At 36.1% G+C, this 25755-nt stretch overlaps 1 protein-coding gene across 1 annotated transcript in view; it reads right to left on the reverse strand.

The window, feature by feature from the left end:
- Positions 1 to 18452, reverse strand: part of SPOCK3 (sparc/osteonectin, cwcv and kazal-like domains proteoglycan (testican) 3) — a 113797-nt gene extending 95345 nt beyond the window's left edge. The window contains exons 1-2 of the mRNA XM_009995932.1: positions 18410 to 18452; positions 2438 to 2552 (exon numbers count right to left, since the gene is read on the reverse strand). Coding sequence (XP_009994234.1) covers positions 2438 to 2520 — 83 coding nt within the window. The 5' untranslated portion in view covers positions 2521 to 2552; positions 18410 to 18452. The remainder of the gene's footprint in view (positions 1 to 2437; positions 2553 to 18409) is intronic.
- Between the last annotated feature and the right edge of the window lie 7303 nt (positions 18453 to 25755).

Here is a 25755-nt window from a genome sequence, read left to right on the forward strand (position 1 = left end):
CCCTAGAGTAGCCCACAGGTGCCCAGAAAAATTTTATCTTGGAGGTAATTTGGAGTCTCCTCTTCCCTGACTGTCTCTTGAGCACACAGTCTTTACCACTGTATCAGTTCACATGCTTAAAACTGCTCTTCCTGTTCAAGACTCTTGAAAATAATCTCTGGAACATCTATGGATCTATACAATAAATATGTAAAAATGAATTATATGGATAAGTTCTTTATGAAGAGTACCCAGTAATCCTCAAAAAAAGTTCTCAACTATTTTTCAAAAAAACATCCCCAACTGTTTCTTAAAAAACCAACCAACCAAACAACAGCAAAAATCACTCAAATTATCCCATCTTTGAACAACACCATATGCACACACACACAGGTGAAGCAGAAAGTGCAAATTACAGGGATGAAATTTTGTAAAGATTTATTCCCAATAGATTGAATATGCACAGCTGATATATTAGAAATGGATACAGGTAAATCCAACCTGACAGCTGATAATACAAGCTTTCTCATCTACTTTTTACCAAGACTTCTACATGACTGAACTATTCCTTTGGGAACTTTGAAAAACAGATGGCTCTGTTGAAAATCAATATGCAAATTCCAGATATCAGTGAAGGGATAAAATTTTGGGCTAAAGAAATTACTAGTGCTAATGAGACCATCAGACTTAACTGCTTGCAAATACACTATTCACACTCTCATTCCACTGTACTACAGAAAGGTCAGTGACCAGCATGAAGAAAACCTCTTTAGGAAGAAAGCACAAAGTAGTTCTTTCTCCTTGAACCTGGTAGTCTAGGGGAACAGGGAGAAAAAAACCTGGGAAACCCCTGTCCTGGCTCAGGACAGGTAGGTAGAGAATTGCTTCATCTAGTTTACAAGACTAGACTTTCAGTGCTTCTTACAATCACCAAGCTGTTATCATTCCAAAGTTTTCCATTATGAGATTTTGTTACGTTCCGACAAGCTTTGCCTCTTAAAATGTTCTAAAACCATTCTGAAAAAGTGGGGCCGTGGAGAAAATAAAACAGGTACGAAGACAGAATTCAATACATTTTTCAATTCAACCACTGTATGCAACTTATTCTAGTCTAAAAAAGTTTTTAGTTTTTAGTCCTTAACTACTGCATGTAGATTTAACTTGGAGATGTCACTTTTTCACTGTTTTTAATAATGCATGTAATACCTCTTAAAGTTTCAAAATATTGTGTTGTATTTTTACAATTGATACTGACATATTTCCCTAATAGTTGACATGCAGTTGAAATTAGTCTACCTAGCTTTGTGTAATAATTCTTGCACCTTATATAGCACTTTATCAAATTAAATGTCTGAGATGGCTTGATATAAAGAGTTTGGCTCTACAAATAATGTAGAGCTTTCTTGTTAATTAACTGCAGCTGCAGATGAATAATAGTTTAAACTTTTCCTTTCACTATGTACTATCTTGCTTGTTTGAAAAGCTACAAATGAGTGTATTCAACAGAACTAGACACTTGGAAGAACATTCCTGTATCATTCATAAAATTGCACTGACTTTCTAAAAAGCTTGAAATGATCCTCTTGCATCAGACAAGAAAGTCTCCTATTTTCCTTAGGTCTTTTCTGCCCCTACTGAGCAAAGCACTTTAACACATACTTAATTCCAATCCAGTTATTGAAATTTATCCTTCCTACTATGCTGCTAGCCACAAAGTGCAAAAAAAAAGTAACAATCCCAAATTAAAAATGCAGCTTGACTTCATCTCCTCAGCAAAAAACAATCTAATGACTCAACCACATCTATGGTTCAGACCCTACATATTCACTGTCTGCCCAAGAAAAAGCCACAGAAGCACACTAGTATTTTGCAACTCTAAGACCAATATAAATAAAGCATCTGGAACTGTTCTCCCAATAAAAAGGTAACAATAAAAAGTCATCAACATTTGGATTCTGGAATAACTTTAGAATACGCAGGTTCCTTATATTTAACCTGTCCAAAATGCAAAGAAAATTGTAATGCCTAGAAGAAGAGAACAAAGGAAAAAAACCTCAACCAACTTACACTGTAACAGGCCATTACTCACACTTTGATAGGCAGTTTTGTGTCCTCTAGCTTTGTATTAGAAGTGATGAAGGCAAATTAATGTACATCAGCAGGACATTACCATAATTGTTAAATTCGTTACTGGCATAGTAGGTATTTCCTTAAATGCATTTGCATTAGCAGCTTCAGATACTTAAATATGGGCACCCTCTATTTTAACAGCCTATCAAAAAAATAAAATAATTAACATTCTAATCAAATCATGCATACATAATTACTTCTAAAATAAATTCCTACTCTGCTCATACATTGTTAAATAACTAAACCAATTATAGGGGTTTTTTATGGTTTAAAGTCAGTCATAAACACTATTTAAAAAGTCTGTAGGATTAGCTTTTAAAATATTTACCTGTGTGTGAGCCTTCGGTGACTAATGCAAACAGCAGTTTGTTGATCCTGTGCAACACAGACCTTATGGCGACTACATTTCATCTTTAAACATGGATCTTTAGCCGGATCTAAAGCTAAAAATAATTTTAAAAATTGTTAACAATTATCTAGAAACATGTAATTAAGAAAAGAAATACAACATACATAAAACCCACTATGAACATGGAGGTGGACTAGCCTGCTGCTCATACAGCATGCCAGAATGACAGGCACTGATTTTTACCAGGATAAAATACAGCCTACTCTGAATGATAAAGCAAAATGAAGCAGTACAAAATTCCTTACAAAGGAAAACAGATCTCATGAAACATTTCTGTTTATTTTCATAAAATCCTAGTGGTTTTTTTGTTTATAAAAATATTAAGTACCCTATCCAACTCACTCCTGGTCAACATTTGTTACAAAGGCAAAGGCTGCTGGTTTTTATTGTAGCTGAAAACACTTTTTAATATTAGAATTTGCTTAGTACTTTAAGGAGGTTTGCATACCCCTTATGTTATTCAGAGCACCAAATTCACAAAGAAAACAATAGCGAATTAGATTCTGTTGCCTGCAGTTCCCCATTTCAGCCATATCAATTCTAAACAGAATTTAAGCCAAAAAGTAATGAAAAAAAAGTAATTAAGGCAAATGACATTTTATTAAGAGTTTGGAACATTTGGTCATTCAGATGTTGGCTACCACATCTCCCACATACAAGATCTTTTTAAAAGCAGTAAGCCAGGATATTAGTAAAAAAAAAAAAAAAAAAAAAAATATCCACTGAATCCATTTCTTGGCATTCCTACAATGAAATAATGTCTACTAAGCTACACTGCGCAGTAATAATGCAACAAGACATAAATGGTGATGTGCTGGTCCACTTTAACCCAGAGAAGATGAAAAGCATCTGTGAGATAAATGCTGCTGTTGTGTAACTAAGAAAGTACTCACCACCATATTTTTTAAACAATTGCCTTCTTCACTGCAATCCCCAAATACTGATATATCTACCTTGAAAGTAGCTCCCCTTTCCTGCTTCCTGAGACAGAGATCGGTTCTTCCAACTCAACATTAAGCGGTGAACAATGACACTGAATTTACTGAGGTATTGTAACTCAGATGAGACTTCAATAAAATGAAGTAATTATGCAAGTGATTTGTAAGACTCCTTAAAAACAAATTCCACTTGCAGTATTTTACTTCTCTTATTTCTGCTTTGTGGGTTTTCTTGTAACTGGTCCTTTAGTTGCCAATCCATACTCATCTTTGAACTACACTACGATATACAAATTCTAATTCTGGGCTACAATACTAGAAGAGTTGATCATGTTTATTACTTATTACTAAATTTGTATAGCATATTTCCTGAGTAACCATGCCTATACAATAATACAGGAAAGTTTATGTCAATTTATGCTCTCACAAGAAACAGCTTCTCCCTTCTCTGACCTTCATAGGATTTTCCAGCAGATCTAAATATTCCAAAACTACTTCTTTTTTTTTTTTTTTTTTTTTAATCCTATAGGTTTTTCGTTGGTTTTCTAGTCTTTGTGGTGTATCTTAAGTTTAATATCCATCCTAAAAGAACCAACCAAAAAACCCCCAAAACTAAACAACCCACTCTACTACCTGAAAGAAGCCTATAAGAAGGCTGGGGAAGACCTGTTCACAAGGGCATGTAACAATAGGACAAAGGATAATGGCTTCAAGCTAGAGAAGGGTAGATTTATGTTGGACATTAGGAAAAAGTTCTTTAATATGATCACTGGAACAGGTTTCCTAGAGAGCTGGTGGAGGCCCCATCTCTGGAGACATTCAAGGTCAGGCTTGATAGGGCTCTGAGTAATCTCTTCTAGTGTTGGACTAGATGATCTTTAGAGCTCCCTTCCAACCCAAGACATTCTATGATTCTCCTAAGTTAAACACCAAAGCCTAGCTTAAAGAGATCCTACTGAAAATAACAAATTGCAAAATCAAGCAATAAAGTTCTGAACAACAAAATTCAATTTTCCTGTGTTCATCTTCACTTTAACACATTACAGTCCAGTCTTCTGTCGTATTTCAGAAATGCTCTTACCCTGTTTTTCATATTTGCTTATAAAATACTTATTTGTACACATTCTCTGAAAGGAAAGTTATGTTTCTTCTGTTCTCCATGAGCAAAAGTAAACTTCTCTAAGAAAAATCTAACAGCTTACAAAAAAGAAAGACCTACCCATAAATGTGGCTGATAGCACGTTCAATGCATACACTGGTTTCATTTGCTATCGAAACAGAGAAGTCACTGTTGATCAGCTAGTTCTGTTAGCGTTAGGGTTTGGTTTATAAACCAAAGAGAAGTACTAAACAAACCTTGTGTTTGTGTACACACAACTGTGTATTTGCCGTAGCAACTCTATCCAGCTGCAGAGATAAGAAGTTTCAAGGGATTTTTGACATCATCACGCCCAACTATCCATTGGAGAATACACCATTGAGTTCATTAACTTCTCAGAAACACCTCTGAGAAATCATCTATTTCTTTATAGCTACCAGTTGACAGCTAGCTCAGAGTCTGAGTGAGAGAACTGTATCAGACATTTCCATAGTGAACTATTTCCTGAGCTACACTGGGAATTCTCCTGCCAGAGGTTTACATACACCGCTTGGACTGGAAGCAGGACAGAATCAGTTCTAGAGTATATCCAAAACTTACAGTGCCAAGTACCACTGTGACCTTCCAGTCTTTGCTGACTCAGTGGTTATCATGCCCTGCATGAAAGTCTTGGTCACCTCAATTGTGGCAAACACTCATTCATTATTTAGGAGGTATGACTTTGGGACTGTGTCAGTACAGGGGTTCCAAAGTGAGTAAGCTAGCAAAGACATGGGTGTCAAAATCCAAAGACCATCTTAAGATTCAAAGGTATGTTCAACACTCATGATCTTGTCATCGACATAAATTCACATTATCACTCAGTGACTCGATGGACTTCTCATTCTCTGTCAGCTGTTAACCCCCTAGATAAGTCTTTTTTTCCTCATCTTAAGTGTGAGACAGGGCCTCACTTTATCCAAAGCTTTTTTGCAATAATTTCTTCATTACTCAAACAGATTTAGTGATACAGAAGTCACAGAGGCATATATGCCCTTGGACACATTTTTTGAAAACTTGCAGTATCTTAAAAAAGCAAGAGAGAGACCTAAAAAAAAAACCACTGACAGAAAAATATGGATTTTTGTAATGTAAGAAAGTAAAAAGCTTCAGTACCTGTCTGGACTGAAACTTTAGTTTAGCAAGCCACAGGATAAAATGCAGAAAGAAATGTTGCTAAAAATTGTGAAAAGCAATGCAATTCTGGTTTTCTTTCAACATTACATGCTTTATTCACCCCTATACTATGAAGTACATCAGGTCTAAATTTTATTGATCTCTTTTACACCCTATCACATTTTTAATTTTAAATGTATTTTTTTAAAAATTGTAAACTTATGGATTGTAGTAGTTATTTGCCCAGCTTTGAAAGGACTAAAAAAAATATTAGATATTTATGAAAGCATAGAAATGGCTTGCTTTTATTTTCAATTTGTTTTAGTTCATACCTGGAACAGAAAATGGACAATTGCCATAGAAAATGAAGGCTAGACTACAAGAAAAGCATTTTCCACAACTACAGTCTGAAGTTTTTCATGTTAGGGAAGAACTGGACTCCCCTTACAATGCAGGGACATATCTGATTATGTCTACTGTGTCCCTGGAGTTGTTCTAAATATCTTAAAACTACTGTGAAAATGCATACACTTATTCCATGAAAAGTACCAATTATTTCATCCAAACATGTAACTCAGTTAACTCAGGAAATACATGGCATTGCATCTTTAATTCTTCACAGCATCATCTAGCAATCCCTGACAAAACATGCCTGCTATACCCCAGCTCACTCAGAGTAAGCAGACTTGCACTGACAACACAGATACTCCTTTTTATTTCTGCTAAATAACCAGTTATGAAACAGTACAATGTTCATCAAAAATACACGTCAAAATTCCACTGTGGAGACATTTCTGCACCTCTCAGAGCTACTTCTTCAGCATGAAACAGACAATCTAAATTTTTATCCAATTCACTTTTACTAAAATATTTTAAGAATTATGACGGCTAGAGGCCTTGTTTTTTTTCTCGATAATTCAAAGTAAAAATGTAGATTGTAAAGCACAATTATATTTTCATTAAAAATGAGTGATAGTTTCCACCAAGGTGAGAAGACTCTAGACGTAAGTAATATGTTTACTTAATGTTTGCCAGAAATAATAATTTCTGAAATGACTGCATTTTAATTTTTAAATGGATAGCAGTAATGTTTTTGTATTTTATAAATTAGAAGAAATTTTCCCCCTCAGAAATATCTGTGAGCTCTGCTTCAAAAACATTCCTGTAATGTTGTGCTCTCTCTTTTGTGAATTCCTTGAAAGTTTACAAGAAAACAGCTTACCCATAGTTCAAAAGTTGATGTAAATGAGAAAGGCCACAAAGTAAAAGTCTGATATTACCCTTACTTATATCTGTGCAAAATCAGAAAAGATTTTAAGTTGCCAAAGAACAGAGTTACTTTGGACTAAGACTGGTGTAACTGACAAGAAAATTAAGAAAATTATATCCAGTTTCTTCTATATATCATACGAAATTCTCAAATATTCTGCAAAAACATCCAAACAGCTATGACTTGTAGAAATGCACATATATACTTGGCTAGCATCCTTGAAGATTTAAGCAGCTTTAGTGAAACCATTTTTTTTGCTTGACTTGGCAAAAAGAAATAACAACTTAAGACTATTTCAAAGTTCCCAATAGTAATATATCACTAGCAAACTGTTAGGCATTATCTTTTCCTAGATACACTAAATAATAATTCAGAGACATGCTGGCTGACTTCTGGATTCTCCAACTCAGCCAGTCAAGGGAAAGAAACACCTTTGACAGAAGAAAGGCATCTTCTTGAAACTTCTCTCACCTATTATCTCACATGCCAAGATTATTACTCTTGCAAAACAACATGCTATGTAATGTATTTTAATTATTCCAGTCTCTTCAACTATTTCATTTCTGCATTTAATTATGTATTTTTATGTTTTAAAAAGAGGGCATTTAAATCAGAGGGTTTCTTACTGTACTTCAGTCCCTACAATTTTTACACCAATTGAATCAGAATCCAGTAGACTATTATTATAAAAGTATCTCATACAGCAGCAATATACATATGTATTTTGAAGAAGCCTATCATAACAAAAATAATCAGGAAATGTACTTGTGATAAAACTGAATTAACATCTCCACATAACGTAAGTTCTGTAAAGAAGTCAGAGAAGTTGAAATCACATCTTGCATCACAATATACAAAGCCCATTAGTCATTTAAATACATCCTCGGTCAGACAAACTATCAATGAAAAGCTTGAGCTCCAAGTCCTGAAATTTAAGCCAAACCTCAAATGATTCAGTTTTCCAGTATTTAAAGAAAATTCACTGTTACAAGCTTCCACAAATATGTCAAGTCTGTAAAAAAAACAAAAACAAAAAAAACCCAAAATATTTTAAAAAGCACTGAACCAGAAAGCAAGTATCATCTGTAAAATTATCAAGACATTGGATCTACTCCATTAAAAATTTACTTTGTAATGTGAATTCAGGCCTTCTCTGGGATCACAAGATTCATGTTTGCATTAAATCTTCCCCAATCTGAAGGAACCCTGTAGTTTGGAAACACAGAACTACAGTCATTCTGTATTTTACTAACAACCTAGGCTTATTACTACCACAAATATTTTTTATGGTACCGAGATTCATCTTTTATCTGATGTAGAGAGATATTTTCCAGTTTAGGCTAAGTCCTGTTTTAAAATTTTTACTGGTAGACTTATCCATCTCACAGCATATGTTTTAATTCATGAGGTGATCCATTTCTTTATATCCATGAACACATTTTTATGAATGAAATGTTAGCTTAAAACCTGAGACTTGGAGATAACTTACAGGGAGAGAAAGTTTTATTTTATTTGAAACCTAACTAATAACTAATAATAAACAAAGCTTGAATGTATTTAATTGCATATTAGGTAGTATATAAAAGTAGAGTAAATGTTCCAGAAGTCTATGCTTCCTTTATTTAAAGCACTTAAAAGTACTCTCCCTGGGGAAAACAAACAAGCAAAAAAACCAAACCAAAACAAATAACAGACAAACAAACAAATACAAAACTAAAAATAAAATAATAAAAATGTAACTTCTAGATCTGCCCTTTCGTACATCTCACTGATTCTCAAACTTAATATATTCAGGGTTCAAATAATAAAATTATTTACTGCTGGTCATGCAGATTCTAACATGAGAGGTCAAGTGGTTTCTTAAAGCTTCACAGATTATAAAAAAATATCATAATTCCTGCTAATTATATAAGAACTTCAGGTACAATCCTGAAATGTTATTGTTCTCACAATTTTGTCCATCAAAATGCAAGAACAATGCCGATGTTACTAACAGGAATTTTACATGCCAATGCCATAATGCAACTTATTTGTCTTGGGATGTACCTTTTTATAAATTACAAGTTAGTAGAGTCATGAATATGACAAACAGGATTAGATAAGCACAGAGGAAACATGTCAGTTAAGAAAACGACTTGAATTAGAAAACAGAGTTCTAAATATGATGTGGTTAAATAAAAATGGCTCAAAAGGGCAACTTTTCACACATTTTAAATATACCTTAAGAACTGTTACTCTTCTATTTAAATTCAGCAAAAACTATGTATAGCCTTTTTTCTTCTTTATATTTTTTGTTGGGAGAGTTTTTTTTAAGTTATTTCTTTTTTCCCTCACCAGAAAACAGCAATGTGCAATTTCGGATTTTGTTCTCTTAATAACTACCTCTACTAGCTATTTTACAAGATTTCTTACCAAATTCCTGTGGCAAATGTAAGAAAGTTCATCAGGCCATTAAGTTAGCCTGTAAAGAAGCAGCAGTCCTAAAACACAGTAAAAAATTTTTAAGCACACAGTCCTCAGACAAAGATAACACCCATGACTCGGGACCATTAGCTGGGACATCCCAGCAAAGTAAACATAAGTAGAAGGACTTGAAAAATCATAGAATCAACTTCTGTATATCATCTTCTGAAATCTGCTTCATAAATCTTTTCTACTACGCATCTAAAAATTTAAAGGAAAGCCATTTCCAGATACATGATTAGCTGGAAGTAACTCTAGTCAGTGGTACAAGGCAACCTCTGATATTGAGAAGGTGGAAGGACTGCACTAGATTCATGTCATTACTCAGCCAGAAGTGAAAAAATGCTATAGTGAACAATAAAATACATTGCGAAGGTTATGGGCAATAAAGTTTGATTTGCAGGACTAAAGTTTGTAGGTTTGTGAAATACAAAGAAACAATTCCACATACCCCTTGCTCAGCATGCTCCCAGATTAAGAAGGTCTGGTGTTCTACATCTACCTAGCCCTGCATGACATTATCACTTTTCTGACATTACCAGTTTTGGAACTCAATGTTTACCAGAATTCATTATTTCACTGGGTTAAAAATACACAAATAACAAAAAGTCAGCCTTTACATTTATTTATGCTATGTTGATTCAAGACTTAATGACTCTACAGACACAAAATCAGGGCATAAAGCAAGGAAGGAAAGAAAGCAGGAACAAGGGGTTAAATTGCTACTGAATACAAGCAAGACCTTCTGTGAAGGGCTGGTTTTAGCCTCAATAAAAATGCTTTATATAGCCTTTCTTAAAATAGCTGTAAGAACTTGAAATACATTCAATGATTCTACAAATACAGAAATAAAAACGGAAACAATTTGAGATCCACAACTAGAAAAACAGATGTGCACTATTTAGTGAAACTGAGTTGGGAGCCAAGACCGATTCGTATAGGACAAGGCACTGTTACCACAGTAGAGAAATTTATAAGAGATAAAGAACCACTAAAGCACAGCATCTGGTAAGGAGGAAAAAGCACCATGAAAGCATTCTTCAGACATCTACGAAAGATCTTCTCAGGCAATGACTGGCTGAAAGTAATAAAAGCAGTGGGAATCTGCTTAACACAGGATCTGGTGTATCTTCTTGATGTGCAGAATTCCTAAACATACCAAATATCTGAAGCTTGAAGCTGTTCATCAGATCAAAGTGTTGGCTCAGATAAAGAAATCTTGTCTTTATAGGAGGCATTAAGAATTTCAAAAAGAACATAACTGAAAAGCTGTTTAAAATATTTCATGTTTATTTACTATTAAGACTGATACTTATAGGATAGATAATAGAAATATTTAAAGTGATATGTGATACATTTGAATTGCAAAGTACTGCAATTTATCTTGGAAGTGATGGATATGTATTTCTATTTTTAAAACACTGTGGTATTCAGGATGTACAGTGCTTGTCTTGAACAATCCAAGAGATAAGTGATGGACTTTGGCACTCAGGTTATCTGTTGTCTGTCTTTCGGCATCTGAAAGTTGAATGACATCTGCTGATGAACTAAAGAAATGTCTCAGCAACCCACCCAACCCCCTCCTGCAAGGAGTACCTGAGAAGTGGGGAGTTTAGTGTGGGACATGCTGAGACTGGAGACAAAGGAGTTCTACAGCTGGCGCTGGGAGCAGAATATCCAGTGATAACCAGGCCTTGATATGGAAACCACCGACTTTGCAGGACAAGACAAGGAGTGCCAGTCTCAAGCTACTTCCTAGGACCGAAACTCCACCCAAGGAACTAATCCTGTGGTGGCAGTTGACTGAGCTTCCTCCTTTGTAATGGCTGATCTCATCAATTAGCCAAACAAAGACTACATAGCCCCTGGCATCATACCTGCCCCTGCTATCACAGAGAAGATCCGAAGGGTTTTTCACTATGCAGGGAGAGAAGTGGGGGTGCAGTGGGCAAGGACTGTATAAAAATACGGGACTCTATGGGTAAATATGCGTTCGTGCAGCCCTTTTGGGACTACCTTAAAAAGCACCAATACATTCCAACCTTTGAAGAATATATGTGGGTTCGTACATACTATTTGAAAGGAGATTTCCATATCATTGTAGATAACCTTATAAATCTGGATAAGGATTTCCCTTTTCCTGGAGAAATAAAAAAGGGTGTTATTGCAATAAAGGTTTGTTGTGTGCGTGACATCTGACCTCGTTTGTGTCTTTAATTTCACCATTTGGGATCACCTTTATTTATTAAAATTACCACATATCTGAATACCGGATCGTGACAAACATCAATAGTTTTGCTATAATAACTAGCTCATGAATGTGTCTCTCAAACACAGCAAAGTTAAATCTACATGACTGTTTTCAGAGTCTTCAACTAATGGACAGTTATTAAACTCCCTTACAACTTTGCAGGGTTTGCAAGTAAGTGAATCAAATTATTTTACTAAGTATGTGTCTAACTGCTTTCAGTTCACAATACCAAAATCAAAGAGAGCTGTGTTTGCAAGCAGTTGCATATCCTTTGTTACCCAAATTATTACAGAAGCAGGCATAGTTAGCATGAAGAGCTAAAAGGTAAAGACTCCAATAAAACAGAAGTGAAATTGTTTCAAAATCTGTTTCTGATAAAAAACGGAATCTGTAACATTTCTGCTGTAAACAGTATAACCTAATACTATAAAAACCAAAAATAACTCAGTGGAATGGTCTAAAAGAAATATTGTAAATATATCTACACACCAACTGTACCTTCAGGTTATTCATCCTCCATAGAAATGTCACTTTGTATTTTTTCCATTACATTCAAATACTCCAGCGTTCCTCCAAGGTATTTCTAATGAGCAAGGGAAAGCATCCTTTGCACTTTAAAAAATGAGCCAGGGTCCGTGTTAATGCAATTTTTTTTTTCAATACCTGCACCTTCCTATCTTTGCTACCATCTGTAGTATAAAAAGTACCAGTGTCCTGTATATTTTTATCTGATGCAAAACTTGTATATGATGAAAACAAGTTAGCAAGTATTGTGGGGATTTAATTTCAGAAAACATAGATAAAACATTCATCATAATATATTCAACTTGAATTACTCTGATACACAAAACATCCGAATTGCTTGTTTCTGCACCACTGAAAGGACAAAACCTGCCTTTTAGCAACTAAAAAAAGATTAATAGAACATTCAGATCTATTCTAACCATAAATACTTGTCCCACATGACTGCTTATAAAAAAGTTACTTTGTGATATTTATATAATATTTACATGGGCGTGTGTGTGTACATATATGTATCATCATACACAAAACATTTATTTAAATACATTTTTCTTTCTTATATGTATATAAGAAAAAGCCAGTTCATTTGGAACCAGCAGTCTTTGGACAAATGTCAGATGATGTTTTAAGGAATGGCACTGGTGGATTGCAATGCAAGTCATAGGATTTTTCCTTCCACCTTTTAAAATAACTTTAGATTTTGGAATAAGTATCACTATACATTTTCACAGTAAGGGCTAACCTCCTGGAATGCTTGGACATACATGTGCGTCAGCAATAAGAGGAAGATGAGGGAGACTGTGGGCCTGCTTCAGAAGAAACTGGAAATCTGGCCATGCAGAACATAGAGAAGGCTGAGGTACTCAATGACTACTTTGCTCTCAGTCTTCACCAGCAAAGGATCTGGTCTGTCACACCATCCAAGTTAGAGAAGGTGAAGGCATGGACTGTGAGAAGTAGGATCTCCCTAGTGTAGGAGAAGAGAAGGTTTCTGACCATCTGAAGGATGCACACATCTAAGGGACCTGATGGGATTCATCCACAGCTCCTGAAGGAACTGGCTGATGAAGTTGCAAAGCCTCTGTTCCAACATACTTGAAAAGTCTTGGCATTCTAGAGAAATCCCACTGACTGGAAAAGGGGAAACATAACTCCCATTTTCAAGAATGGAAAAAGGAAGTTCTAGGGAAGTACAGACCAGCTAGTCCCATCTCTATGCCAAGCAAGATCGTGGAGCAGATCCTCCTGAAGGCCCTGTTAAGGCATGTGGAAAAGAAAGGGGTGACTCGTGACAAGTCAATACAGCTTCACCACAGGCAAATCCTGCCTAATTTGTTGTCTTTCTATGATGGGGTCATGACATCAGTGGACGTAGGAAGGGCAACCGACATCACCTGTGTCAAAGCTTTTGACACTTTCTTGCACAACATCCTGCTACTGAAACTGTAACTGTAACAGTATGGATTCAACGGATGGACCACTTGTTGGGTAAAGGAACTGGCTGGATGCTCACACTCAAAGAGTGGTGATCAACGGCTTAATGTCCAGATGAAGACCTGTGACATGTGGTGTTCCCTAAGGGACCAGTGCTGTTTAACATCTTTGTCAGCAACATGGACAGTGGCATTGAGTGCACTCTCAGCAAAAGTTCACCAAAAACACCAAAGTGTGTGGTGAGGTGGACATGCTGGAGGAAAGGGATGCCATCCAGTGGGACCTTGACAGGCTTGAGAAGTGGGCTCATGCAAACTGCATGAAGTTAAACCAGGCCAAGTACAAGGTCCTGCACCTGGGTCAGGGCAATCCCAAGCACAAATACAAGCTCAGTGTAACAGAGATTGAGGTGGATTTTTTAAAATAACAACTAACAATTTGAAAATACAGACATTCAGCTAAATATTCCACCACGACATCCATAACATGTAGTGTCCTGGTTTGAGCCAGGATTAAGCAATTTTTCCTTTTATTCATTTTTTTTTTCCTTCAGTAATCTCTCTTTCAAATATCAGCAAGGTTTACAGGTAGTGGACTGATAATACCTGAATGTTTATGTTACTGCCAAGAAACCAAGGTTGCTTCGCTTTGCTGCTACAGACGCTACCAAGAGCAGAAGAGTCATATCTGGAGCCCTCCCGTAGAGCGGAGTGGACTAGATGGGCCGCAAAACTGACCAAAGTATTCCATTCCACATATCTACATAAGCTTGGTGTAACATCAGAGATCACTGAAGACAACTTCCTTCCTGCTTCTTCTTTCCCTCTCTTCCGTTCATGGCTGGCGTCTGGGGAGGACTTCATCTAACTATCACTGTTGATCCCCAGGCCTGTGCACTCCTGACCCTCATAACTCTCCCCTCAGCTCCTGTCTGCTCTGCTACTCTCTCCAGCAGTGCTCCAGGACTTTTCAGAACTGCTCACGGCTCAGGAGATGCCATGGGAGTTGCTGAGGGTGCAGGGAGGCAAAAGGGCTTTGCGCATTCCTACACATACTTTTATATATTTGTACGTATTTTCTTTTATCATTAGTGTTTAATTAAAGCTGTCTAGTTTAGTTTTCAATCCAGAAAGTCTCTCTCCTTTCACTACCCGAGGGAGAGGGGAAGGGAATCGAGAGCATCGTTGTCTTTGGTTTAATTGCCGATCCTGAGTCAAACCATGACCAAAGTCAGCAGTGGTTTATGCTGTTTTAAGGTCTTAATATTTCGTTCATAGATTTTAAAACTTTCAAATTGTATTTGTAATTTCATCATGTAAAGAGGTTATATTTTAAATCAGCCCAGAAAAAAGAAGTTCTGCAAAAGTACTAGTAATTACTATAATCCATTATTTAATACTACATAGAAGAAAATACCCTGTCTAGTGGACCTGGACTTCAGATCTTTTAATGCCAAAAAAAGATTCCCTGCTTAATGCATACTTGCACAGGTTTATAGGTAAGTTTCCAAAAAGACAAATATTGACAAAACAAAAAGGAAATAAAACAGTGACAGAGATCCGTTAAGGATATTATTTATTCCTGTCCTCAGGGAACTTATCGGCCTGCATCTTCAGCAGTACTATTACAAACTTTTAACACAACAGATGTAGGAAGTTGCTACAGCTCCTGTTGAAACACCACCCTTAGTGAGCAATTTTAGTCTCTGCCTGCAAGGTGAGCTCTACATTTTAGAAAACTGTCCTTCCATCAGAAGTTTGTTTTCATTTGGGAAGAACATTTTTTACAGAATATTCAGACTTGAGAGAGCAGCTGCTGCACAAACCGGAATGGCTATAAAGAAGAAACCCTAGTAAAGATACTCTAACACAGATTTCTTGGATTGAAACAAGCCCCAACAGATCACAGGACTCAAGAGTCAGTCATTCATGATGTCCCCATTTATTGCTTTGAATAATTCACTTTCCTAAAAGAAACAAAAAAGACTAAAAACCTGTAAGTCCATGTATGGCTACTGAGGTGAAAAAAGCTAATTAACAGTTCAAACTTATTTGACTTTAAACTTTGTAGTGAAGTGGTAAACAACTTCAGTAGAATGGTGCTGGTGGAGACACTGCTTATGGCACAGTCCTGGACCAACCCTTATGGAGATTATTACAATGTATTCCTAAAACTTTTTTTAGTTTTTATAATTGACCAAGTCTCATTTTTTTACTTCATTAAATAACACAAAGGAAAAAGAAATAAAAATGTGCTGACTGTCACTAATGTACATCTTAAATTGGCAAACATAGGGAATCATAAAAGACATGAACATTACATTCACTGCTAAGGAACTGACATTTGCAAGGTTGCCACACTTTTACACTATGCATGGCTCTTCCCACAAAATATCACCCATTATCACCTTTCCCAGCTGATGAGAGAAATCTGAACTTATGAGAAGTACCCAGTACCTCCTTAGTTATATTTTTATTCTTGGAAATATTTTTCTATGTTTCATAAAGTCATTTCCCATTATACTCAAAAGCGTATGTCAATTCTAACAACATGGAGACCAAGATATTGACTGGGAAAAATTCTTCTGTCTCCTAGTATATCTCCCAGATGTAGACCAGAATGCTACTTAAGCATTAAAAAACAGCCCAAAACAACAGCTTGCAAGTCTTTTGACATACAGTTCAATTCAGTATCATTGATAAATTCAATACAAAGACTGTAGCAGTTTCTGAAAAGCAGTGCACTGGCAGTTAAAAATTGCTGATATTTAATGAAATGATAGATTTCTAAATTAAGACACTGGGAACATTTTTAATAGTAAAACTTCAGTGTACCTTTTATTATAATTAGTCTTCCCAACTAGAATTCTTTGTCTTTCAGTTATAAATTACACAGTAAAATGTAGATAAAAGAACCACTCAGCAAATGCACTTCACTCTTCAATGTTAATTTTCAGTTTACAAGGACACGAAAATAGAAAGTTGAACTCTGTAGTCATCCTTTTAAAATAATCACTACCCAATACACAATGCATTTTGCAAAGTATGACAGATAACCCTGACGTGTTTTCTGAGCTGCCTTATTTTTTAATTTCAAAAAATTATTCGAGACACGTCAGCACCAAGATCCCTAAAGAACTCAGAATAGAACAAGCCAGAGTGTGTAAAAGTGTGAATCTGGTGGAAAATGTAGTGTTCAGTGTAACTACTGAAAAACTGTCAATTGAAAACAAGAAACCCCCCAAACACATAGTGTGTGATCACAAAATAAATATTGAGCAAAGCTTACAGTATATTCAATTCAATGTCTTCTGATGAAAGACTTTGCCACCAGTAAGTCATTAAATAAAAAATAAGCTATTCCATTTCTCATACTAAAAACCTATTCGCAGACCATGCCCCTCTATCAAAACCCAAAGAATAAAAGAAATAGACCAAAGGTACTTTGCAGTGAAATGATAAGCCTGTTTGTTAGATGAGGTACTTAATCAGAGGAGTTATTTTTTTTCTCTAACAAGTCAGAAGACTTGAGTCAAGTACTTTTTCCTAATGTATTAGTACATAATGAGGAGAGACACATGGTCTGTGAAATTGCCAAGTTCTAAAACACTCAGGCTGCCATGGTTCCAAAATAACATTGACAATTTCCACCAAAGCAGAAGAAAATCACCACAATTCATGTTCACATGATAACATAAAAGTGACTTGTTTCCCTTCCCTCCCCTTCTCTCTCCCACAAAATGAGGTGGTGCATTCATTTACGAAATTAAGGCATTTCCTTTCACAGGCTCACTACAGTAATCCTGGATTAAAGTGAAAAAGGCACAGAATATGGTGGAAAGTCCATCTGTAAGAGATGTGGTTGTAGTAAAATACAATTAATTATAAAACTCCCTCGAAACTCAGTATCCATTATAGAGAAAGTTCTTTCAATCAAGTAAACATTTTTATCTCAATCTCTTGTGTTGAAGCCTCTACATGGTTTCTTCATTGCATTTGTGCCATTGGTATTATCAGAAAACAAAGTCTCTGAAGTACTCTATGTAGCAATTAAAAAAAAATATATATCAAGATTCTCAGTAGGTTCACAAGTTCAGTCATACACACTGAAACAGCAGACAGGAAATGGATTATACTGACAGTAAATATTAAGTTCCAGTGCCTGAGGAGGGAATGTTCAATGTAAAAATTTGCTGTGGCTGCTCAAATTATTCTAAGGTTGAAATTGTTGTTGAAACTGTAGCATTTCTCAAAATTCCATGTGTTTTGCCTCAAGACAGATCATTTGAACATAAGTCTTCCAAAACTGTTTTTGTAGATCCTCTTTCATCAGCCAGTTATAAAAAGACTTTCAATATTTTAATGAATTTTTTAACTGCAAAAGACAAATATCACATTGCATGCCTGTTTTTCCTCAAACATTCTACTGAAAATGCAACAGTGCTTAACATAAATATTTAAATAACATGAAACAAAACTAAACCAAACTTCCCAAAGCTCATGAATTTGTTCATGTGAGGGACACTTTAAGCTATTCTAGAGGTTCCCAATGCTGCCCAACTTGGCCTCTAATCAATAGAAGTTAGCAAAAATCAGATATAAAAATGATGATTAGGCTGAATTTCTAATCCTCTATAAACAATCATTCGAAGAGGGAGAAAATCACACAAATTCAGAGTTCTACAGTAATTTTGGAACAGGAGCACAATTGTAAATACTTTCATTTTATCCTATACAGATGACTAGTAGCAGAATCTTACCTTGATCAAATGGTTTACCCGGACTCCATGTACGAAAATAATCATCCTGGAGAGGGAGAAACAACCTACTTTTAGTAAAATATAAGAAATCTATGTATACATGAAAAACTCACAGGACCATGAAAGACAGAATACGTATACCAACCTCTACTTCCTAGAAAAGGCAAGCATGAAAAAATAAATGAGAAAAAGATTACAGTCATCATAATGGGACAAACCTGTCATACAGAATAAAATAGTGTAATTCAGACACTGTTTGCACTCATTACATAAAAATGTTATTCAAACGATGTTATTTACTGGCATTCAAAACAAAAAAAAGTATTTCTCACAATACTTATGTAGGTAATGTTTCTAACACTGCTTTTAAATTATTAGTTTCCCTGTACTTAGAACTTAAAAGATACTGAAAAACTTAATCATGTTTTCCATTGATGTTTTTTTTTCTAAACCAAAGCTTTAAAGTCATTACCAATAATAAACACCTAAAGAATGATACATGAATTTTAGAAAAAAAAATAATCTACTATGCAGTTTTCAACTGCATCAGTACATCTGTCATTAAATAAGTCTAATTAGCTCTATTTCCTAAACATAACATAACCTCTTAATTATGTCATCAGCTGTATTGGGCTACTATTTCAAGAAGTAAAACCTTGAATTAAACTAATTGTTTTCAAAATTTTAAGAAATTTTATAATTAATTACAAATTCATAGCTGAGAAATAAATAAATTGATCTGCATACTTCAGATAATAGATGGACCAGAAAAATTACTAGAATTATCATCTCTTAATTTAACTTACTATTCTCCAGAACAAAACATTTAAGACTGTACTAAACATTTAAAGTCTACATAAATTAATGTTCACAAACTGCAGTAGGTGTATTGTCGCATCTAGGCCTTATATTTCACTTGCTACAAGATCACCAAGACCATAGTAAAGAAACTGGAATTTATAAAAAATTGAACTACTGGGGAAATGTGAGTCTTATACAGTTGACAAAGCCAAATAATCACAACTTAAAAATGATCAAGCATAAAGCACATCTTCACAGGGGAAAAAAAAAAAAAGAAACCACTCTGGATTTTAATAGTTCAACAGTTTTACTTCAAAGGGTAAAACAAAGTGACTGAACCCTAAACTGCAGTTCACTGATGATGTTTTGTTATTAAAAATGTTGTTTGGAGAATGCATGCTTTGGAAGAGGACAAAAGAAATTACCAGAATCTGGAAATGCAGAATAATGCCATACCTCTGTACCAAAACTTAGGCATTCCTTTACTCTCATGCTACAAAGATTAACAATCTATTGAACAGATTCCCCTTTATAATTACGCTTTTGAAAGTAAATAAATACAGACTGGCATATAAAACTATTATTTTAAAAATAATGCAAGAGAGAAGCATAAATTACAATTCCAATAGTGTTTTCCATTATATTCCTTCTAACTGTGAGGTGTATTCTTACAATGGTGTCATGAACAGGTTTGAGCCAACTTTATTGCAATGCTGCTCCATGAATCATACCACATTGACAAGACTTAAAATGTGGAAGTAATAGGTTTTCTTTCAATTTCTACTAAATCATTACTGTCCACTCACTATGAGCCTATTCGGACAACATGGTTACTATTAAAACACTGTAAAAACTGAAAAACTTGAATATGAGGCTAAGAGAACAAAGAATAGTTATCCTGAGTGAGACCAAAATTCCTTCTAAGGGAAAGCATCTCACATTATGCTTAATGAAGAATGTAGAAATGGGGCTTGTATCAATTACACATTCTCAAATTGGTCTCAAACCAACCAGAGGATAAATCAATTCTTGTTCATCTCTATAATGCAGACAACTTCATGGATTCCAAATATCCCTCAGGCATTTCTAAAAGTAAAAGTCTTCATTACCTGACTTACTTCTGCCTACAAAGGCACACCACACCTTTCGATACCCTTTTCTGAATCTTTTCCAAGTCTATTCTTTTATACGGTATGACTAGAATTGTGCAGGGCATTCAAGATGAAGCAGCATTATGCATCTATACACAACACAGTAACACTACTTCATTCTGTAGTCTTCTCCCCATTATGCCTACCCCTCCATATTTTTTTTTTTAAGTGGGGAGCAGGGGGTGTTTGATTTTTTGACTTGTACTATGGTTTAAATTGATTGAAGTTTGCATGGAATTTTCTATATTAAATCCAAAATATATACACCCATACACCATATATACCAATACTAATTTTCCTAAAGAGTTAATTCTTCAGATCATCTGTCACTTAAAAAAAGTTGGTTATTGATACATTAAACTTGTATGTCCCTCTAAGACAAAAATAATGAATTATTAGATTAAGGAAGGTAATTGCTTCAATAAATTGCACTTCCACAATTTTACAAATATTCTTTAAGCTATTCAACTATGACCTGGCTTCCTGTTACATTCAGAATTTTCATGATCTTCAGTAAGAGTTTGATTATTACAATGCTCAACATCCTCTTCAGAATATCAAGAGGATAATAAAATCTAGGCCTATAAGGTGATTGGGAAAGACCTGTTCACTAGGGCATGTAACCACAGGACAAGGGGTTTCAAGATAAGGAAGGGTAGATTTAGGTTGGACATTTGGAAAAAAATCTTAAATATGAGGGCAGAGGATCACTGGAACCAGTTGCCTGAAGAGGTGGTGAAGGCTCCATCCTTAGAGACATTCAAGGGCAGGCTTGAAGGGGCTCTGAGCAATCTCATTCTAGTGTGAGATGTCCCTGCTTGTTATAGGGGGGTTGGACTAGACGACCTTTAGAGATCTCTTCCAACCCAAGCCATGCCATGATTCTATATGAATTCTTTTTTCTTTCTTCCTCCTTAAAAAGCATTTGCTACTTTAGTTAGAAAGCCATATTTAAGTACAGTAAAAGAGGGAAAAAAAGCTTGCTGGAAAAATGTTTGACAACACAATTACGCAGCAGAAGTTTTCAGCTTTCAATAGAGATACCAAAATACAATCCTATTAATTTTCTTTCTTGTGTAGAGCATTTGTTACATCATTCTATTGATCTCTCCTCTGTAGCTTTTTCTATAGAGGCTACCATATAATACTGTCATCACTAAATTACTATCAAACAGAAATCTATATTGCTAAAGAATGGTACATGGTAGACATCATCAGACTGACTCAGAGAACAACGAGTGTCCTAGAGCAAGAAAAACAGTTCTTCAGACCAAGGCTAACCTGAAAAAAAATTGATTAAACTAATGCAGCCCTTTTTCATGTTCACATTTTCTCCATAGAATGAGCCTACGCATTACAGTCTCACATCACAGCCCTCCGCTTGACTCAAGCTCACTTCCTCAGCAGATGAGCGCACCAAGTCCCTGCCCCCTTCATGTCTTTGCATTTCTCCAATAGCAGAGGGTTTGACTTATCTGCACAAAACCCTCCCAGTAACTCCATAACATGCATTTATACTTTAAGTCTCATTGAAAGCTGCAGTGGGGTTGTCACCTGATATCTCTGCTGCAACCTCTTCAGTTCTGGAAAAAGAAAGCTAGCACCAACAGTGTGTGTAAATTTTTTTCCACTTGTATCTTGTCCCAGGACCTTCAGTTCAATGTTGGCAAGATTCCCATTACCCTGTAGAGCCTTACATTGATGGCAACATGGAGAAGTGTTACCACAATAAAACGTACTGGGTAATTCTTCAATGTGAAATCTAAGCCAGTCTGGAATCTTCATGCAGGACACAGACATGCTCTTCAGCAGCATTTGGGATACCTGCCTGTTAATCAGATGCTGCTTTTCATCTCCGCTGGCTTGCACAGACATCTGACAACTTAATTGTATAAATGTGGAGCATTAGCTTAGCCAGTTAAATACAGGACAGTGCACTCAAGGAAAAAAAGGTATCTACCACACTCCTCAACACTATATTCACTATCCCAGAATCTTAAATGTCTCAGAGTATCTGTGGAGGGCAAGAAGCCTGGGCAGCCCATGTGCTCCTCTGCACATTTTTTACTAACTGTCCCAGATGCATTCAATAGGTTGCTTGATCAGTGGCACAATATTCACATACTTTGTGACACCACATAGCTAAAGACCTGCAGTAGTAGACTAGGAGAAGAACCAGCTCCAAGGAAGACAGGGTTTTTGCCTAGAGAAGTTTTTGGCTTTATACTTTCTTCTCAACACAATATACATCTTCTCAGGAGCTGAGACGCCACCTTTGAGTATTCCTTTCCAACACACCAAAGGAGGACAGAGAAGGAACCCTTCTTTAGAGAATCAAAGTTTACCAAAAAACCAATCGTATTTATTACTTGAACTTAGTAAATAAGGAAAAACAAAGTCTATAATTTTTCACAGGCTAGCATAGAAAGGCGATTGTCAGATTTGACTCATTTTTCCCAGATTAGTTTAGACACAAACCACCAGAAGCAGTTCAGTACATAAATCACCTCAGACACAGATAAAGGAAGTGACACTTCATATCCAGTACTTCTGGAAATCAGATAATCTTAAAACATCAGCCCCGTAAATCAAAGAATCAACATGAGAAAACACAGTCCAAAATAAAGAACCACCACAGGGGTAGTAGTATCAGCAGAGCTCCTCTGGCAGTGAAGAACCTAAATACCTGTTTAGAGATTAAGTCTTGCTACAAACCTCCTGTCCTTTTTGTTTGGCTCCTAGCCTCCTTGAGTGGGGTGCCAGTGTGACATCTGGAAGGGTACGAGTTAGTTGTTGAGTGCCAACCTCCAGGGAGGCTGATGTCAGCTTCCTCTGCCACTTCCAAGCTCCTAGGCCATGCTCCCCCCACCCCTCAAGGCCTCTATGTACAGGACTGGCAAAGCACAATTAAAATCAATAGCTGCTTACAGCTACTCTGGCACTCACCTCCCCACACTCCATGTTTATCCTGCTCCCTTTTTCTTTGCCTCACACTTCTAGTACCGTTGATGAGGCTGGGCTAAGAGCCACCACTATTCAGCTCGCTCCCTCTGTTTCACGATCTCATTTAATACGATTTCTGTGGAGGCTATGTGTTACTAGCAGCACGTTTGAACAGCACAGCATTGAAATAATTTGCCAAGAAATAACAAATGCTCACTAAGTTATACTCAGAAACACTGAGAAAATACTGAAAAACATTTTGAAAATTAAGAATTATCAAAGCAAAACCATAATACACTCCTAAATCCCCTTAAAATTTTTAACATTGTTTCTTTAAAAGTGCATCATCTATTTCTCACCACGAATAAAAAAATTACGAACAATCCTTTCACTACAAACATACGAAGTTTTGGCCATGCTCCTTCTATTCTGCTGTCGAGACTCAGCTTGTAAGGAAGGCCTTAAACCAGGTTTGTTAGACTACAGGAGCTGTAGTGCAGAGTTGAGATAATATTGAAAACTTATTCCCTGACCTCTGCATACAATGCCACGGTCTGGAGAAGGGCAGCCAAGAGTGGCAGTAGAGTAACAGATTATACAGAGAGATCAGATCATGTCTATAGGGCTGGAGGCAATCTACCCAAGCATGTTTAAAGAGATGGGCAGTATGATTGTGAAGCTATGATTTGTACCTATGAAAAATGGTTAACAGCACCAGGGTGATTACCAGGAATTGTGTAAAAAAGCTAGCATCTTAAATAAATTTTAAGAAGGTAGATGCAGGTAACTACATGTCAGGCAGCCTCACTTCAGTCCCTGTAAAGACCAATGGAAAAATGGCCTACTTGAGCCTTTTTCCATGCACATGACAGACAAGAATAAATGTTTAGGGAAGACATACCAAAGATTTACAGTGCTTGACCAGCCGGACTGTCTTCTACAATGAAATAACAGTTTTGTGCCCAAGAAGACAATGGTGGGTATAACATACCTTCAGTTTAACTAAGGTTTTTGATAGAGTCTCCCATAGCGCATTTATTTGGAAGCTGAGGAAGTAAAGGTTGGATAGTTAAGTGGGCTGAAAATTGACTACATCTCTGGTCAACAGCTTAATATCCAACTGGAGTGCCACTAATGACCAAAGCACCTCCAAGTAAATTCTAGGGGTTGTACTGTTGAACATGTTCAGTTACAACCTCAATGGCAACACAGAGAATGTCGTAAACAACTGAACAATGGGAAAAGGTAACACAATAAATAGCAAAGACTCAATCCAGAGAGACCTCAGTAACTTGAGGGTTTGTCAAACAGAAAAACGAGATTCAGTAGCAATGGAAAGTTCTGAATCTAGGAAAGAACACCAGGAAAAAGTGTGGGGTATTGGCTGCAAAACAACTGACTCTGTTGAAAATCACCTGGGAGTTAGTGTACAGCAGGAAAATTCAAGAAAGCTTGGTTTATTTAGTCTGGGAACAAGGAGGCTAATGGGTGGTTGCCTACAAGTATTCAAAGGGCAATTACCAGCTCTTGTCAACAGTGCCAAATGATTTAATGAGGTGCAAAGGTCATACACTGCAATTTGGGAAGTTTAGGCTGGATATGATGGAAAATTTCTTTACTAGGTGTGTACTGAAGCAGCAGATTAAGCTGCTTATTGAGATTATGGCTTCTTTATTCTTGGGGGTTTAAGACTTTACTGGAAAAAGTCCACTGCTGACCTGATCAATGTAGGATGCTGAATGATAGTTCCCTCTGGGGTACCTTCCAATAAAAATTTATCTGAATCAATGACTATTTACAGTATGACAATACTCTTAACTCCAAATATTTGAAGAAAAGGAACATCTCTTTTCAACTGTCCTTTTGCGATGTATTATTTTTATTATTCACCTGTTTCTTGCTCAGGTAATTGAACTGGCATATGCTTATACAACAGTTTCCAACAATGGGATTCATGGAAAAAACTAAGTAACTGATGACGGGGGACAACAGGAGTAAGTAGATCACGTGAGAAGCTTGGAGTACACCAAACAAAAAGAGGACCTTTGGAATAAGGTAAGTAAAGAGAGGAGTCACAACGCAGTTGTTGGAAATCAAGACTTGGGAATGTAGACATTAGGAGACAAATAGGTAGTATGTGACTGATAACTGGGCAGGGGAGAAAATAAAGATGGGAAGTAGAAGTAGGTTGGAACTGCCACATAGAGGAAAATAAGGATGAAGATGTCAACATTAACAACAGATTTTTTGAGCAGTGAACTGGAAGGAGGCAGTATAAGCAGGAAGTGAAATTAGGTGAAAGAGATGAAGATTCAGATGTGCATCTGAAAGTGACTGGATAAGACTGGTGTTAAGCCTAGACAAGAAAAAGAAGGATGAGAAATCAAGAACAGTAAAGATGGGACTAGTGTAGGTAGAAGTCTAAAAAAATGCAAATAATGAAGTTGTGGG

Source organism: Chaetura pelagica, unplaced genomic scaffold (genome assembly GCF_000747805.2).
Source record: "Chaetura pelagica isolate M959 unplaced genomic scaffold, ChaPel_1.0 scaffold142, whole genome shotgun sequence".
Lineage (NCBI taxonomy): Eukaryota > Metazoa > Chordata > Aves > Apodiformes > Apodidae > Chaetura > Chaetura pelagica.